This window comes from Triturus cristatus, chromosome 1_2 (genome assembly GCF_964204655.1).
Source record: "Triturus cristatus chromosome 1_2, aTriCri1.1, whole genome shotgun sequence".
Taxonomy (NCBI): domain Eukaryota; kingdom Metazoa; phylum Chordata; class Amphibia; order Caudata; family Salamandridae; genus Triturus; species Triturus cristatus.
In genome coordinates, this window is record NC_140580.1 from 518,918,041 (window position 1) to 518,934,081 (window position 16,041).

At 43.4% G+C, this 16,041-nt stretch overlaps 1 protein-coding gene across 2 annotated transcripts in view; it reads right to left on the bottom strand.

Annotated features, from left to right (window-relative positions):
* Nucleotides 1-16,041, bottom strand: part of EDRF1 (erythroid differentiation regulatory factor 1) — a 412,080-nt gene that overhangs the window by 86,723 nt on the left and 309,316 nt on the right. For both annotated transcript variants that reach the window (XM_085606261.1, XM_085606259.1), the window contains 2 exons: nucleotides 7,841-8,067; nucleotides 3,826-3,984 (listed from right to left, as the gene is read on the bottom strand). In XM_085606261.1, the coding sequence (XP_085462387.1) occupies nucleotides 3,826-3,984; nucleotides 7,841-8,067 (386 nt within the window). The remainder of the gene's footprint in view (nucleotides 1-3,825; nucleotides 3,985-7,840; nucleotides 8,068-16,041) is intronic.

Consider the following 16,041-nt stretch of genomic DNA (forward strand, 5'->3'; position numbering starts at 1 on the left):
TGAGTCGTCAGATTATGAGAACCTAACCAAAAGGGTATAGGGAAAGCACTTGTTTCCCGAGAAACCCAAGAAAAAGAAAGAAAGGGCAATTCCTTTCTTTAGTCCCCTCACTCACCAGGGTTTCCCCACGGTGACATGCTTCATCATTGGGGTCCTCTCAGTCCTCTACGGACTGAGGCGTGCTGCGACTTGCGGATTTACGTAGGAGCACTGAACAAGACTATGTGTTGTGCAAGTGTTGTGGTGTGGAGTGGTTTAAAGTGAGTTAAAATAATTAACTAGTGGGCCAATCTAAATTTATTTTTGCTCCTAGCTAATTAATTAAAAAAGTGGGTAATATGCTAGAGATAACTACTATAATGGGTAAGTGTACCTAGCATATGTTGTCGACTAGTTTCAAGCTTCCCAAGCTCTTCATCAGGACTACACTGGGACCAGCCCAGTGTGAATACCACTCCTAGAAGACCTAAATTGGTGCATAAAATAAGTGAAAAAAACGAAAAACGCTGTGCAAATTAAGCATGCGTTATTCAAAATACATACGTAATGTACGTCTCATGGAATTCTGTAGGATGGAAAACAGACATTAGGGGAGAAAAGGCAGATTATGCATTATTGTCTTAGGATAAAAAAAGGTGAAAACACTATGCACCAGTGTCGCAATGCTCATTATTCACAAAATATAATTGTGCCACTGTATAGTTCTCCCGACAGTACATCATTAATGCTGGCGTCTAGCTATATAGTGAATAAAGGTGATCGTGAATGCACGAAGTGCACATTTAATAGCACACACAAAGTCAAAAAAATATGCGTCTGACAACATAAATTACACACAAGACAAACAAAATAACGAAAATACATACATTTTAAAAGGCAAAACTGTGCCTCATGGTCGACTGAGGGGGGGTTGGACACTCGTACACCTAGGATAAAGGTACAAGCCATAAAGTAACAAAGTACTTCAAGCGCTGTCCTGGTAGGAATTCCAGCGCAGAATGAAGAGAGTAAGAGTGGAGAACCATTAAGATTACGAGGGGCAAAGGCAACCCCCTGCTGCGTGGTTACTCACTTGTACTTGTCAGGCCACCCGCCGGAAAACACCTACTGGTACACTGCCTCGCCGACCGCATACTGACTGGATGCGAGCCGGGTGCCTAGATATCTACCTGGTGGGGGTGTGAAAAGGAAGAAGGGACTCGCCGGTTGCGGTCGTGTTCCATAGCCGCCATCTTAGTACTGGCATATATCGTAAATAGAGGGATAAGAGTAATTGAAAAAGAAGTTAGTAGTTAACAGGAACGCAAGGGATTAGCCATCCGCTGTGTGTATCAAAGAAAACGGAGAGGAAAAATTCGCTGGTTGTGGTTCCCCTCGATCGCCGCCATCTTAGAGCAGGTACCAGTTGTCAAAGTTACTAAGACGTACAAAATCAAGAGAAATTAATAATAGGCAATGTCATAAGTGTTAAATTCATCTACTCCGTTCAGTGCATAAAAAACGGAGAAGGCTAAAGAGCCTTAGGGTGTCAAATCTCGTAACTAAAATAGGTTCGGCCATCTTAGGTAGGGAAGAACGTGTAAGAAAAGGTAACCAAGCAGTGCCACACTAATTTTTTGAAAATCAATGAGTATAAGCCCATAGTTTGGGGGAACTAGTAGTCCCATTAGTGACTCCATGCTAGGTTTTTAACAAACCTCCATGCTAGGTTCGACACAAAACCATATACACCTCTCATGGGTGAAATGAAAAGATAGTTACTTCAGTTGTAATCTTGCTTGTAAGGGCCACTTGAAAAATAACTCGAGAAAATTATATCACTCGTATTATTAGACCCAATAAAACGCAATGGCGTGCTCGAATTGCCAAATATAATATTTTAGGCTGATACATTTAGTGTGGCACTGCTTGGTTACCTTTTCTTACACGTTCTTCCCTACCTAAGATGGCCGAACCTATTTTAGTTACGAGATTTGACACCCTAAGGCTCTTTAGCCTTCTCCGTTTTTTATGCACTGAACGGAGTAGATGAATTTAACACTTATGACATTGCCTATTATTAATTTCTCTTGATTTTGTACGTCTTAGTAACTTTGACAACTGGTACCTGCTCTAAGATGGCGGCGATCGAGGGGAACCACAACCAGCGAATTTTTCCTCTCCGTTTTCTTTGATACACACAGCGGATGGCTAATCCCTTGCGTTCCTGTTAACTACTAACTTCTTTTTCAATTACTCTTATCCCTCTATTTACGATATATGCCAGTACTAAGATGGCGGCTATGGAACACGACCGCAACCGGCGAGTCCCTTCTTCCTTTTCACACCCCCACCAGGTAGATATCTAGGCACCCGGCTCGCATCCAGTCAGTATGCGGTCGGCGAGGCAGTGTACCAGTAGGTGTTTTCCGGCGGGTGGCCTGACAAGTACAAGTGAGTAACCACGCAGCAGGGGGTTGCCTTTGCCCCTCGTAATCTTAATGGTTCTCCACTCTTACTCTCTTCATTCTGCGCTGGAATTCCTACCAGGACAGCGCTTGAAGTACTTTGTTACTTTATGGCTTGTACCTTTATCCTAGGTGTACGAGTGTCCAACCCCCCCTCAGTCGACCATGAGGCACAGTTTTGCCTTTTAAAATGTATGTATTTTCGTTATTTTGTTTGTCTTGTGTGTAATTTATGTTGTCAGACGCATATTTTTTGACTTTGTGTGTGCTATTAAATGTGCACTTCGTGCATTCACGATCACCTTTATTCACTATATAGCTAGACGCCAGCATTAATGATGTACTGTCGGGAGAACTATACAGTGGCACAATTATATTTTGTGAATAATGAGCATTGCGACACTGGTGCATAGTGTTTTCACCTTTTTTTATCCTAAGACAATAATGCATAATCTGCCTTTTCTCCCCTAATGTCTGTTTTCCATCCTACAGAATTCCATGAGACGTACATTACGTATGTATTTTGAATAACGCATGCTTAATTTGCACAGCGTTTTTCGTTTTTTTCACTTATTTTATGCACCAATTTAGGTCTTCTAGGAGTGGTATTCACACTGGGCTGGTCCCAGTGTAGTCCTGATGAAGAGCTTGGGAAGCTTGAAACTAGTCGACAACATATGCTAGGTACACTTACCCATTATAGTAGTTATCTCTAGCATATTACCCACTTTTTTAATTAATTAGCTAGGAGCAAAAATAAATTTAGATTGGCCCACTAGTTAATTATTTTAACTCACTTTAAACCACTCCACACCACAACACTTGCACAACACATAGTCTTGTTCAGTGCTCCTACGTAAATCCGCAAGTCGCAGCACGCCTCAGTCCGTAGAGGACTGAGAGGACCCCAATGATGAAGCATGTCACCGTGGGGAAACCCTGGTGAGTGAGGGGACTAAAGAAAGGAATTGCCCTTTCTTTCTTTTTCTTGGGTTTCTCGGGAAACAAGTGCTTTCCCTATACCCTTTTGGTTAGGTTCTCATAATCTGACGACTCAGATTATTTATTTAATTATACATACATTGGGAGGGTGAACCTAACCGTTAAAAACCTCTCTTTCCCCCCTTTTTTTGATATACAACATATACAGTGACAGATTGCCTCCAGAAACACCAGTCGCTGCCAGGTGCACTTCCTCAACTCTTCAGAGAACTCTGAATGTGAAATAGAAGAGTTATGCTATGAGACAAGAACCACTACAAACCATAAATATATGCAACTTGTGTACTTGAGGGTTCACCTGATTTGCATGCCTTTCGAAAGAATATGAAACAGATTTATTAAAAATGAATAATTCTCTATATTTAACAAATATTACCTGTTCTTGAGCCTTTCTGGACAGTGGAGCATAATCTTGAAGCAAAGTTGCAAGAGTGAAATAAGTTGTGGAAAGTTCCCAATTCACGGAATCCCAAACAGCTGAATGCGTCTCTCTTTCCCCTAAAGATTTCAGTGCCTTTAGATAATAATCAATTGCCTGTATGATATAATTAATGAGAAATTAAGTTCATTATCATTTTATACAATATCAGGAATATGATCAAACAAGTCCATGTGGACCTTGAAAACACACCTTCACCCCTACATGCATCATGTTTAAGGCCTCACAATATGCACTAATGCCTGCAAATGGTCTGTTTTGGTAATTGTAATAATGATTATAAGCTCAAAGTTTTGTAAAAAGAGGAAAATAGCCCCCCCCCCCCTTTGAGAACTGCCCATTGAGACAATGTAGACTCAAGGATGTTAAGGTTTTCACTACACTTTGTGACTGTTAGAAGCAAAAGAAACAATCCACAACCCAAAAGGATAAACTGAATAACTTGCCTGCACACATCGATATGTAGGTATGTAAAAGCCTCACTATAGCAACAGCCTGCGGTTTAGCTCCTACGTGGGGGGGGGGGGGCGGGGGGGATGGAGATGCTGCTGCTCTACCTTCACACTTTTTATTCTTGTTAGATAGCTAGAGTTAGGCAAATGTTTGTGGCCTGCACCACGGGTAACAGAAGTTACCTAAAAAAGGTTGTATGCTTGGAAAAGGTCTGTAGTGGTCAATTGCCAAAACTCTGAAAAAAGAACGCAAGTATCTGGCATGTGGTGCCCTAATTTGAATCAAAATGAGGAAGGAGTATACAAGCCATAGGTAAGTCTGTCTTTTTTTTTTAAGGTGAAGCAATGGGCCAGATAACTAAGAGGCATTTGACCTCTAAATTCAATAGAAGGCATATGAATAGCTGCAGGACCCCAGAGATTCTGAAGCACTAGAAGTAGTTCAACTGCTCTCTTGGGGTGTTGGAAGCAGGTCCTGTGGACAGAAAAACCAAACCCAGCCACATTATGAAGCAGATCCACCAATTTTGGCTAAGGAAAGTCCGCCACTGTAAAAAGGAGACAATGTTTACCTCTACCGAGAAGAAATAACCTTTAGCATATGAACGACCATGCACAGAAAAAGCAGACTAAAAAGAGAAGCAGGTTTTTCAATCCTGGCTGGAACAACGATCAAAAGTGGCCAATTTAAAGGCAGCTGGTGTTTGTTTTGCATGGCAACCAAAACTTCACTTCAGCTATGCTTTTTAAGGGCATTTCTGATTTTGTAAGCACTGGTGAATGTTTTATGAGCAGAAGAAACTATTAACTTAGACTTTACATAGTGTTTTCAGTGATTATTTTATTCCATGTTAAATCTACCAAAAATACGTACAGCCCTGCTGTCCACCGCCAACAGTCATGCACAGTGGGGCTTGGCTACAGGGCATAACCTTGTACCCAAAATTCCAGGAGTTCAAACTCCCATAGCGGACATGTTTTTAGAGCAGGACATGGCCTGTGTCCAGGCCCTGCGCCAGCCTCTGTGCCACCAAATGAGCTGTGAAAAGGCTTTGGTTGGGCGTAGTGGGCTCTTGGTGTCATTTGCTGTAGAAAAGAGCGAAGCTTCCTATGGAAGTTAAAATGGGAAAATGCAGATCTTATAACCCCCTTTTAAAACCTCTTACCCCCACCCAGGCAATGCTGCGCAAAATTTGGGATATGGCCAAACTGAGCCTCATATGGCATTTAAGTGCAAAGTTTCATTCCGATTTATTAAATGGTGCCAAATATAAAAGCAAAGAAAAAAAAACACTTTATCAATGGAAGCTAAGTCATAACTATACAATTGGTTTTACTGTGCTGTGTGTTTGTGCGTGGTGAGAATAGCACCATTGTAGTTCCGGTTAAGTCAGAGTTTCCACGGAAAAAGGTGGTTTCTGTTTTCTTGGTAACTTTGACGCGTTCAGCGAAACTGAACAAAAAGATCCAAAAAGTACATTTACTTTGGGTTCTTCATGGCAAAATTTGTGCAGATCTGTCAAAAAGGGGCCCAAAACATATTACAAATGACTTGGTTGCATTTATTTTTTAAATATTACATGATTTATTATTTGATTTTAGTTCTTGTATATCTCGAGCAATTGAGCGTCAGACATTTAGTATTTATTGTGTGTCTGAGACTGCAGATCGCTTTCTCAATGTTTTGCAAAATGTGTGTTTTTATTAGGAGATAACATTTTAATATTTAGAATGTGTTTTATGCAACAATATTTCTCATTATAGGTCATATAAAAATTATAAGTATGCCATTTAAAATGTCTTATTTTGTAGTACATCGAACCTACAATCTAAGTTTCACAAGATATATATAAACAAGCATTGGCATAGCCAATAGGTCTCGCCTTTGGGACCTTATAAGTGTTTAGCCATACTACAGTGACACCTATTGGCTATGCAAAGCGGCCGTGTGGCCGCGAAAGTGAAAGTGATACCGATCGCGATCACGATTAAACATCAAAGCGGCCGTGAAAGTAATTGCGGTAAAGCGCGGCGCGCGCCCGCACACATGCACTGTAGCACTAGGCTGGCCTGGTAGCACTTTTTGGAGCCCTCTCACTAAGTCTCGCCAGACCAGCGCATGCGCTGGGTCAGGCGAGACCTAAAAAAAAAGAAAGTGCAGTGTGAGACAGTATAAGTTTGTGCTGACAGGGTTCTGCATTTACAGTGTTTATTTACACAAACCGGGAGGAATCATTGGTAGATGCTTGCAGGAAGGATAGGCCTACAAGGCTGAGCTTGTCATGTGTGCCGAGTACTGCTCTGAGAGCAGCACTGTCATTGGGAAAGTGTTTTTTTGCCTTAGTAGCACTGAAAGAAATACGAAATGCTGTGTTAACCATTCATTTAACTTTATTTGTTTAGGGAAGCTGAATATCCAGCAAATTAATTTAGCAAAATGAATTACTGGATATAATTCACAGTTAAGCCTCTTTTCTGTCAAATAAGGACATTGAAACGAATGCAAGCATACCATATGAAAGCTTACTCATTTATAAACATTATATACATGGCGGAGTGTTGCTTGTAATAAAAACAAGTTAAGCACCTAACTGGGTCCATTCTCGTTCTGTTCCAGTACAGCGGAGTTGCAAGGCGATATATATATATATATATATACAAACTCAAGGTTACCCTTTGTGAGAACGCCAACACACTTTGAAGTTAAACACCTTCTTTATTGCAAGCTGCAGAGAAAACGCTCACATCAGGTAAGTTGCCATACGCGTTTCGGGCAGCATAGCCCTTGATCACTGGCTCAGCATCATCAACAAGTTTTTGCAGCCAAAGAGGAACATTTGAGGTGCTTATTGGACCCGCCCCCAGTGGGCTTGTCATGCCCCATAGCCTCATGGTACCTGTAGTTCCTTCGTTTCCCATCGTGGGTGCTGACAAGTTCTTGGTGCTTTTAAAATTTCACATACTCCATGTGGAGTTACTTCTGGAGAAGGAGTGGTCTCCTCTGCTAATTATTCTCGCAACACCAGGCTTCAAAGTCCACACTGCGCTCGATATTTGCCGGCGCTGCAGGTCCGCATTTGTTTGGTGTTGCGAGAATAATTAGCAGAGGAGACAACTCCTTCTCCAGAAGTAACTCCACATGGAGTATGTGAAATTTTAAAAGTACCAAGAACTTGTCAGCACCCACGATGGGAAACGAAGGAACTACAGGTACCATGAGGCTATGGGACATGACAAGCCCACTGGGGGCGGCAGCTATATATATATATATATATATATATAGACACAGACACACAGACACACAGACACACAGACAGACACACACACACACACACACACACAGGATTTTCAGACTAATTTCATTTGGAGTATAAAATAATGCGTAGATCACGATTGAGTACAAACAAAAAAAAATCTATTTTATGAAGCAAACTCACTTTTGAGTAAGTCACCCTTATGTCACAGCTTAGTTTGTGTGTGCACAATAACCTGCTTTTTACCTTATTGTAATACAAGGTCTCCTCCGGGGATAATTCTCCTCTGCTGCAATCATCTCCAACGGCGCAATGCGCCTGCGCACAAATTCGCATCAGTCTTCCTGTGTTGCACAATAAAAGGGCTGAATTTGTAGAATCCCCAATTGCCTCGAAGTTATCAATGCCTTTTTCAAAGAATGAAAAGCTTTTTTTCCACAGTTCTTGCTCTGCTCCGGATACACTTTTATTCACTAGAGCATAAAGGGAACATGTTTTTAAATGTCAGTCTGCTACATTTGCAATGAATACACCTACTTATGCTTTACTGACCATATAAAAGTGATCATAGAGGTTTAATTTGCCAAAAGGCATTCTGTGACCTACAGTTTTCCATTTCACATAACAGTACAATTAAAAGGAAAACTTCCACTGCAAAAAAAAAACACAATCTCCTCCTAGGATTTATTCTTTTATTTTTTCTTCTTTTTTATAAAACCTCTACGGGAAGAGAAACTGGAAAAGCTGCCAGCGAACAACGGCCACTACGTACAACCCAAAAGGCTGTCTTGCTGTCCTTTACGGAGGTCTGAGCTGTAAGCACAATGCAGTCACTGGCTAAGATGTAGGCACTTGGGCTAGATAGGCCATTATAGCGTTGGGAGGGATCTGGGGATAAGCCTAAGGAAAACCTTTTACTAGTCCACCAGCGCAGCTTCAACAATTTGTAACTTAAGTTTTTTAACTCTTTGGACCGCAATCTCATTATCATTTTGTAAAAAAAGGGGAGGTATTAAACAAGCACGTCACTATTGACCCTACCACCAGCAGAGAGTAGCTGACACCCAGAACTTCCCAAATCTAGGATGGCATGAGAAAATGACTGCCTTCCATTTAAACGTTATTAGCTACTGACTGTAATTCTGTATTTAAGTGAAAAACAAAATCACACATTCACTCTTTAGTATCTCTACCATATCTAGACAATTGTGCAGTATCTGTGAATGTTCTTCTTGAATATGCTCCAAGAGCTGATCCGTTTTAGTTAACACTTTGTTTACAATACAGTGAGTTTTTACATTCTTGTCAGGAGGCGTGGATTAATTTCTACTGTCTTCAGTAATACTATTGTTCCATCAGCTACAATACAGTTTCTGAGTCACAAGGGGCTAACTTTCCATTTAAAGACGGTGGGCACAGAAAAGCATTTCGAATATAGAAACTCGCGTCAAAGAGGGTTGAGGAGAATTGGCTGGGCCCTTCAGTATACTGAACAGTAATGTCAGACCCAGAGGGCCACAGTATAGACAGGAGCTACAACAGTGGCGTAACGAAACTGGAGGGGGCCTCCCTGCAAAGCACATGGAGCACCCCCCCCCCCCCACTCCGGATTTCATCAGGAGCTCTAGGCCCAGAGTACTGTGTTGAGGGGGTCCCTGCAGCTCGATGCCCCCCCCGCTCCACGGGGTCTGTGGGGGCCTGTGTTACGCCACTGCACTGCAACTATGGTGGCCAATGGTGCCCTAGCCTTACCATAGCTTTGGACATTAGGCCAATAATACCCTTTCCGCACTTCTCTCAAGGTAGCGGGGCGAGCAGTTACAAGCTATTTAGGGCGGTAGCGTGGGGTGCAGAGGCTTAGAAATTAAATATTCAAACACCAGGCACAAATTACTGTCCAGCCCAGTACTTGTCTTTAAGTAAAAAGAAAGTATTTTAATATCACAGAAGAGAATAACATACAATTAGTGGGGGCACAACTACACCCATAGCTCCCTAACAAAGCACGACCGCTAACGTGCCCTCTTTCTCACTTCATGTTGTCCCCAATGTCTCAGATTACCTCCTGCAATTCGAGTCTACGCAAAATTAGGCACGGGTGATAGTTCACCAAGCAGTTGTTCCATCAGTAACTTGTACGTCCGTTTGAACAGCTCTTAAGGCCAAACAGTTTCACCCGTATGAATAGCTACATGCTGCAGGGCTATCTGTGCATCTGCAATACATTGTTTCAATCCTTGGAGGCCTGGCCTCGCGTTACTTGCTCAATGAAGATTGGTCTTGGCAGACACTGGATGGTACATGTGTAAGATGACAACATCGACGTATTTTTGACATCGGTCCATCGCTGCAGCGGTCTCACTCCTCGAGTTTGTGGACCACTGCAGGGACCAACTGAGAAGACCAGATTGACGGGTGCTGGTCTTCAACAGCTGTGACCTCTGGGTCGTGGCAGATCTCCCATTTCAGTGGGGACAGCTACTCTGAGGTTACATCACACATCAGCAGCGGCAGCAGCACCAGTCCTGCGGTGCATTACAGGGGTGCCGGACAGCACTTTGTTGTTTGACCCAAAGTTTCTTTATACTGTTCACAACTAGAACCATGCTCTGGGAGACAGACAACCCCTCATGACTGTCAGGTCAGTCTCGGGTCCATCTTGGCAGTCTGATTCGTCTGAGTTCTTCTCAGACTGGGTTTGCTGCTGAGCTGATCCCCCTGGACAGTCTCCTTTTTCTGCAGAGCCAGGAACTCTGCCTTCCTCTTCAAGCAGAGGAACACTCTTCTAGGAGCTAGGCAGACCCACAGCTTCTCCCAGCAAGTTGCGCACACTTCAGGTGATGTCCTGTCAATTCTGGGAGACTGTCTGTCATACATACACCAACCCTGGTCTCACAGCAGCTCTTTGAGCACTCTGCAGAGCACGCACTTCTTTGGGGTAGAAGAATTTGGTAATGGAACCAAGTGGGTAGGTGGGGTCCCACTTTCGTATTAGTTTTCCAGAAAATGGATTGGATAGAATATCTAAGGTTCTTGAACTGATTTGTGGTGGCTCCCTCTCAAATTTAATTTCTTCTCTGGCTGCAGTGCAGACAGCTTTTTTGCTAGGTGATGCCTCTCACAACTGGTAGTGATGATGCTGGCACAAAGAAAGCACATCCCCAACATGGGCACAATAAAGAGTGAAAAGTCTGCATCTGGCTGCCATTAGCCTTCCTGAAGTAGCAATCAGAGACTGACAGGCCCTGCCTGGAAATTTGCCCCACCTTTAAACAACATAATCTGTAGACCCACCCCTCCTCACCGTCCATTTAATGGCAGTGCTCAGAAAAATGTAATCAGCAATTCCTTACTCATATAATTGCTGGGGGTTGACTTGCCTCCATTCTCTCTCACTTCTGTGTCTTTACCCTCCTGCCACAGGATTCCAACAAATACACTTCCACTGCTTGGGAAAGATCTATCCAGCCTCCATCTCATGCCATCGTAGGTCAAGGGGTATCTAAAATGTATCTCAATATTTCCAACAAAAATACTCACATCCCACACACATTTTTACAGTGGGCCACACATGCACGTTATACTCACGCACTGAACATGCATGCTGTTAGTGCAAGAGTCTGGGCGCTACACTGAAAGGGACCACATTTCTCCGTCACAAGAAAAAGGTCTGTTCAGGAGTATTAATGCACAAAAATTGGTACACTACCACCATCATTGAAAGTCAACAACCCAGGTGATGGAAAGCAGTCTCATACTGACAAGAGGGCACTCCTCCAGGTCACATAACTATTTATGGACCTTGGCTTACCAGGGACAGGCGTAAGCCTCAGTGCATTAGCATGTTAGTAGGATGTGTGTAAGAAATCAGGATACCAGTTGCAGATGCAAATGGGTCACACAGGGCAACACTGCATGCTGGTATACCATTCAGGTGACATTCTTGTTCCAGCAAATAAATCAAAAGATTGGAGAGACCAGTGCTTAAGAACATTGTGGCTTCCTGTTTGGGGTTGTTAGCTAATCATATACATCCTCACTGTTAAGTGTCATCATCAGCATCCTCACCCAAAGGGAGTGGATAGTCTGTAAGACTTTTTCATGACGTCCTGGAGTAAACCGGTGTTATACAGCAGTATCCGATATGGATACTGTCCTTCCCGACTGATGTCCTAACTATAGGATCAGAGAGGTGGCACTGAGCAACAGGGACATTCCAGGCAGGCGTAGGTACTATGGGCAAAGAATAACACATATAGTTACCCTCATCCTGTGCAGTCGTGCAAAAGATGCCCCAAAACACATTCACCATTCATATAATTCAGGACAGCAGCGTAACACATACACTTTCAAATTAAGCATGTAACCCCAATATCAATTGTCCGAATGCACCTTTAACACAGAGACCAGTATGCAATCTCCCTACAGAAATGCACAAAAAAAGTTTGCACCTCTGGTCTATGATTTCACTAGTCGCTACTATTGTGCTTGTTTTCATAGTAACCGTAATGTATGCACTTGGCTAGGTTTTTAGTTTGAACAAATCCTAAAAATATATTCTTAATTGTCTAGTGCTCTTGTGTGTGGGTCTAATCATGATGAACCCGGGTTTGAGGTCTCCTAGCTATGCCTGGGAGTCTCACAGCACTCGTTACTTAATACGCACCTGACTCATGTGCACCCAGTTCTCTGTCTCATGTTGGAACATTGACTAAGTTTTTATGCCAGAGGGTCTAGAGAACCCTCTCTTGGGCAATGTTCTGGAGAAAAATTCCATAAAAAGTATCAACAAGCAGTCATAGAAGACAACCTCTTGTAATAAGGTGCAGGCGGTGGATTCACAACTAACAGCATGCTGATATTTTAAACCAGAATAAGAAATATTATTGCCAAATGTAATTCTTTGATGCAGCAGGAAAAGTTTGGCAGGGTTACTCTTACCAGGCCTGAACTTTGTTCCAAGAATAGTACAATTTATCCTGTTGTCAGGCAGGCTTTCGTTCTCATCTGGGAATTGCCAAACAGTGCTTCCCAGTGTACTGTCTTATTATGAAGAACCATGTGGCTACCCTTTTAGACTCGACTAGGATCTCATTGACGTTATTAAACTACTTGAAACCATAGTTAACATCTCTGGGACTGCAGGATGCAAACGAGGAAATAAATGTCCTGCCAATCTAACCCCATCCTCCAAGACACGGATCCAGGGCAGATGGAACTTGGGTCAGAGCAAGAATCTTGAGCAGGGCCTCTTTGAGGAAGAAGTTCAGAGGGTAAAGATCTAAAATCAGACAAAGTCCTCCATCCTTCTTCGGCACCAGAAAGTAGCAGGAGTCACAATCAGTCCAGATTTCTGATGCCGTAAACCTCTCTATGGCCCCCTTGTCCTAGAGAGCCTGGACTTCCTTTGGTACAATGGACAAGTGGTCCTCTGAAAGGTGTTGCAGTGTACATGGGTATGTTTGGTGAGGTGGACATAAAAGATACAGCATAAAATTCCTAAAAAACTTGGAGCACCCATCTGTCAGATGTGATGCTCTGCCACCTTTTGAGGTAATAACTCATCCTGCCTCCAACCAGGTGACAATGTGCCGCTGATGGCAAAGTAAAAGGGTTTTGCAGTGGCAGTGGTGGTGGTGGTGTTGGGGAGGAGGTGATCATAGAGGACTGGCTAGTATGTTCCCATGAGGGCCTGGATGCTGAGGCCTGGATCCCTGACCCCCATCTCAAAAGGGTTGGGACGCCTGTTGTTATGGAGCCAGGTTCTGATGTTGCCTCTGTTGAATGCCCCTCCTGAAGCATCAAAAGGGAGAGTATTGTTTGGGAAACTGCCACACAAATCACACAAATCACACAAATGTTGATAGGTACAGGGAGTGTACAGTTGCCTTACTCTCTTTAAAGTGCTCCTGGGCCGAGTATGCCTTGACTCCGAAAAGACGAGTGTCATTGAATGGCATGTCCATAAGTGATGTTTGATCTTCGCTGGAGAAGCCAATGGATCTGATACATCCGCAGAATCTGAGCTTCACATTAATACTAACTACCTAAACCCAAACAGTGGTAATATCCAGTCCCAACTTAATCATGTACTCTTCCGCATCTTGCATGATTTGCTGCATACTCGAAGGTCATTAGGGACTGCGGGCAAGACGATGGTCACTATATCCTGCAACACATGCGAGTAACACCGCAGGTGGCAACTTGATTTAACAGATCCGCGGGAGAGGCTGGCAGCGGCAAACCTTCCTTTCCCAAAACAATGCATTTAGACTTTCTGGAGGCGTTGTCGGAAAGGAATGTGGGTTCAACCTGCTAATCGAAGCTTGTACCATGAAGCTTACCGGTGTGGGATGCTGGAGTGGGAAAGATGCCCCTGCCCTAAAGAGGTGGCTTACGTCTCATCGCAATCTGCCTATTTATGGAAGGCAAGATCCTGGCGTCGCCCAGGTGCACTGTAGGGTGTCTGTGAGGGATTTCATAAAGGATTAGCGGAAGCCTGCCCTGGCTGAAGAACCTATGTGAGGAACCTTTTTTGCCCTCCAATGAAGACAGCTGGAGGTCAAGAACTTTTGCTGCCAACCAATCATCATTGCAAAGGAGGCCTATTTCTCTATGGTGGGGTGCTGAGGTGAGGCCAGTGTCGGGGAATGTATCTAGGCCACTGGCTTCCTGAAGGTCCGAAAGTAAATTTTCCTTATCATAGAGCTGCACCTCAGTATCTCCACTATCACAATCCTGTTGTTCTGGGTCTGAGAAATATTGAGCTAACGGAAGCATGCTTTCAGAGTTTGACCAGAGTTTTGACTGAGGTGGGCACGACCTAAGCAGAGGACACTGTGAATTCGCTTCCATTAGAACTATACTTTTCCTTCAGTGTCCGGGCATTGTTGCGCGGGAAACCGACACAGGTTTCGATGCCAAATGAGGAGTTGGAGCAGGCCATGTAGCAGGGTTTTGAGGCACAGAATAAGTCAAGGCCATATCCGCCACAGAAAACTTGACTGGAGGCCTCCTTGGATCTGCGGGGCCTGAACGCACACCAGAGGGATTCAAAAGGGTACCAAAAATCCATACCATGGCATCTTTGAAAGATTGGCGCTGTTGCAGTGTCACAGCCCATGGAATTCTGGCCAATTGAGACAAGCTGAGGCATTGGCTCCATTCAGGGAGACGGGACCGAGATTGAGGGGTAACCTAACATTTGCGTGACTTCTCAAGATGAGTGGCAAGAAGGAGGAGAGCCACGCTTCACCTGCTTACGCTTCTTTTAGGACTTTAACTTACCTAATGACTTGGAGCAGAATCACAAGCTTTCTCAGGAACAGCCTTTAGAGTGGGAATGTGTTCAACGCTTTCTGCAGTGTTCCTTGACTTACAGTTTGACTTTTTGATCTCAGATGGCCTTTGGTTTCAGCTGAGCACATTCGTCCTATGATTTTGAATCTTGAGAAGAGCCCAGACACCAGAGACAGACCTCATGTCGGTCCGTCATCAATATCGGTTTGTGGCAATCCTTCCAGGGATTAAATCATGTAGTTTTGGGGAGAGACACATACCTTGCACACTGGAAAAGTTTAGTAGAAAAGGTTTTCTGTCAGTGACAGAAAGGATGGAGCAAACACTCTGAGAGGTGCAGAATGGAAGGAACTTACATTAACACACAGAGCTGGAGTTTATTTGTGGCCCCGACATCACTTCCAGGGCGGGGAGAACCAGACGCAGACCTGCATGACACCACCTACCAGCACGCAACGGAATTGCGGAGAGAAATCTCCTGGTCCATTTTTTCACCTGGGAGTATTCACAAGGTAAGGAATCTGTGGTTAGGAATATCCATCAGAAATAACGCTTATCTGTTTTCTTTTTTCCCTTCACAAAAAATGGGGCAACCAAGATTAGACCAGGACTAAGCAGAGGTGGCTTTTCTCAGAATGAAAGCGGGCAGTTGTCAGAAACTGGAGTATTATTTTCAGAAGCTTGTAATCAAATCCTTTACTCAAATGAGGGAAAGAACGTGCTTGCATTATATCTTAATCAAACACTGGACATGTACAAATAAAGATACAGGTTGAAAAGTTCCTCCACGAACAGATGAGTTTTTCACACACACACGCTTTTAGCAAAGTTAAGGAGCTCAGAATGGTTGTAAGACACCTCAAATTGGGGAAAGAGCTGCCGTGGAAACATGCAAACACAGATTAAAGGAGTATTGTCATTATCTTAGAAAGTAATGCTGCAATACAGGCACAGGGCTGCAAAACGATTTGTAAAGTGCCATACATATGGCACAAGTTCTCGACTATAGATCATAATGGGTAATGAAAGGAACTTGTATCGGAGAAAGTTCCATTGCTATTATGCTTTGGTCATGTACATGGTGTAGGCTTCTCAGACTAAAATATTAATTTCAATCAAAGGAAGCAACTGTGATGACCTTCACTAAA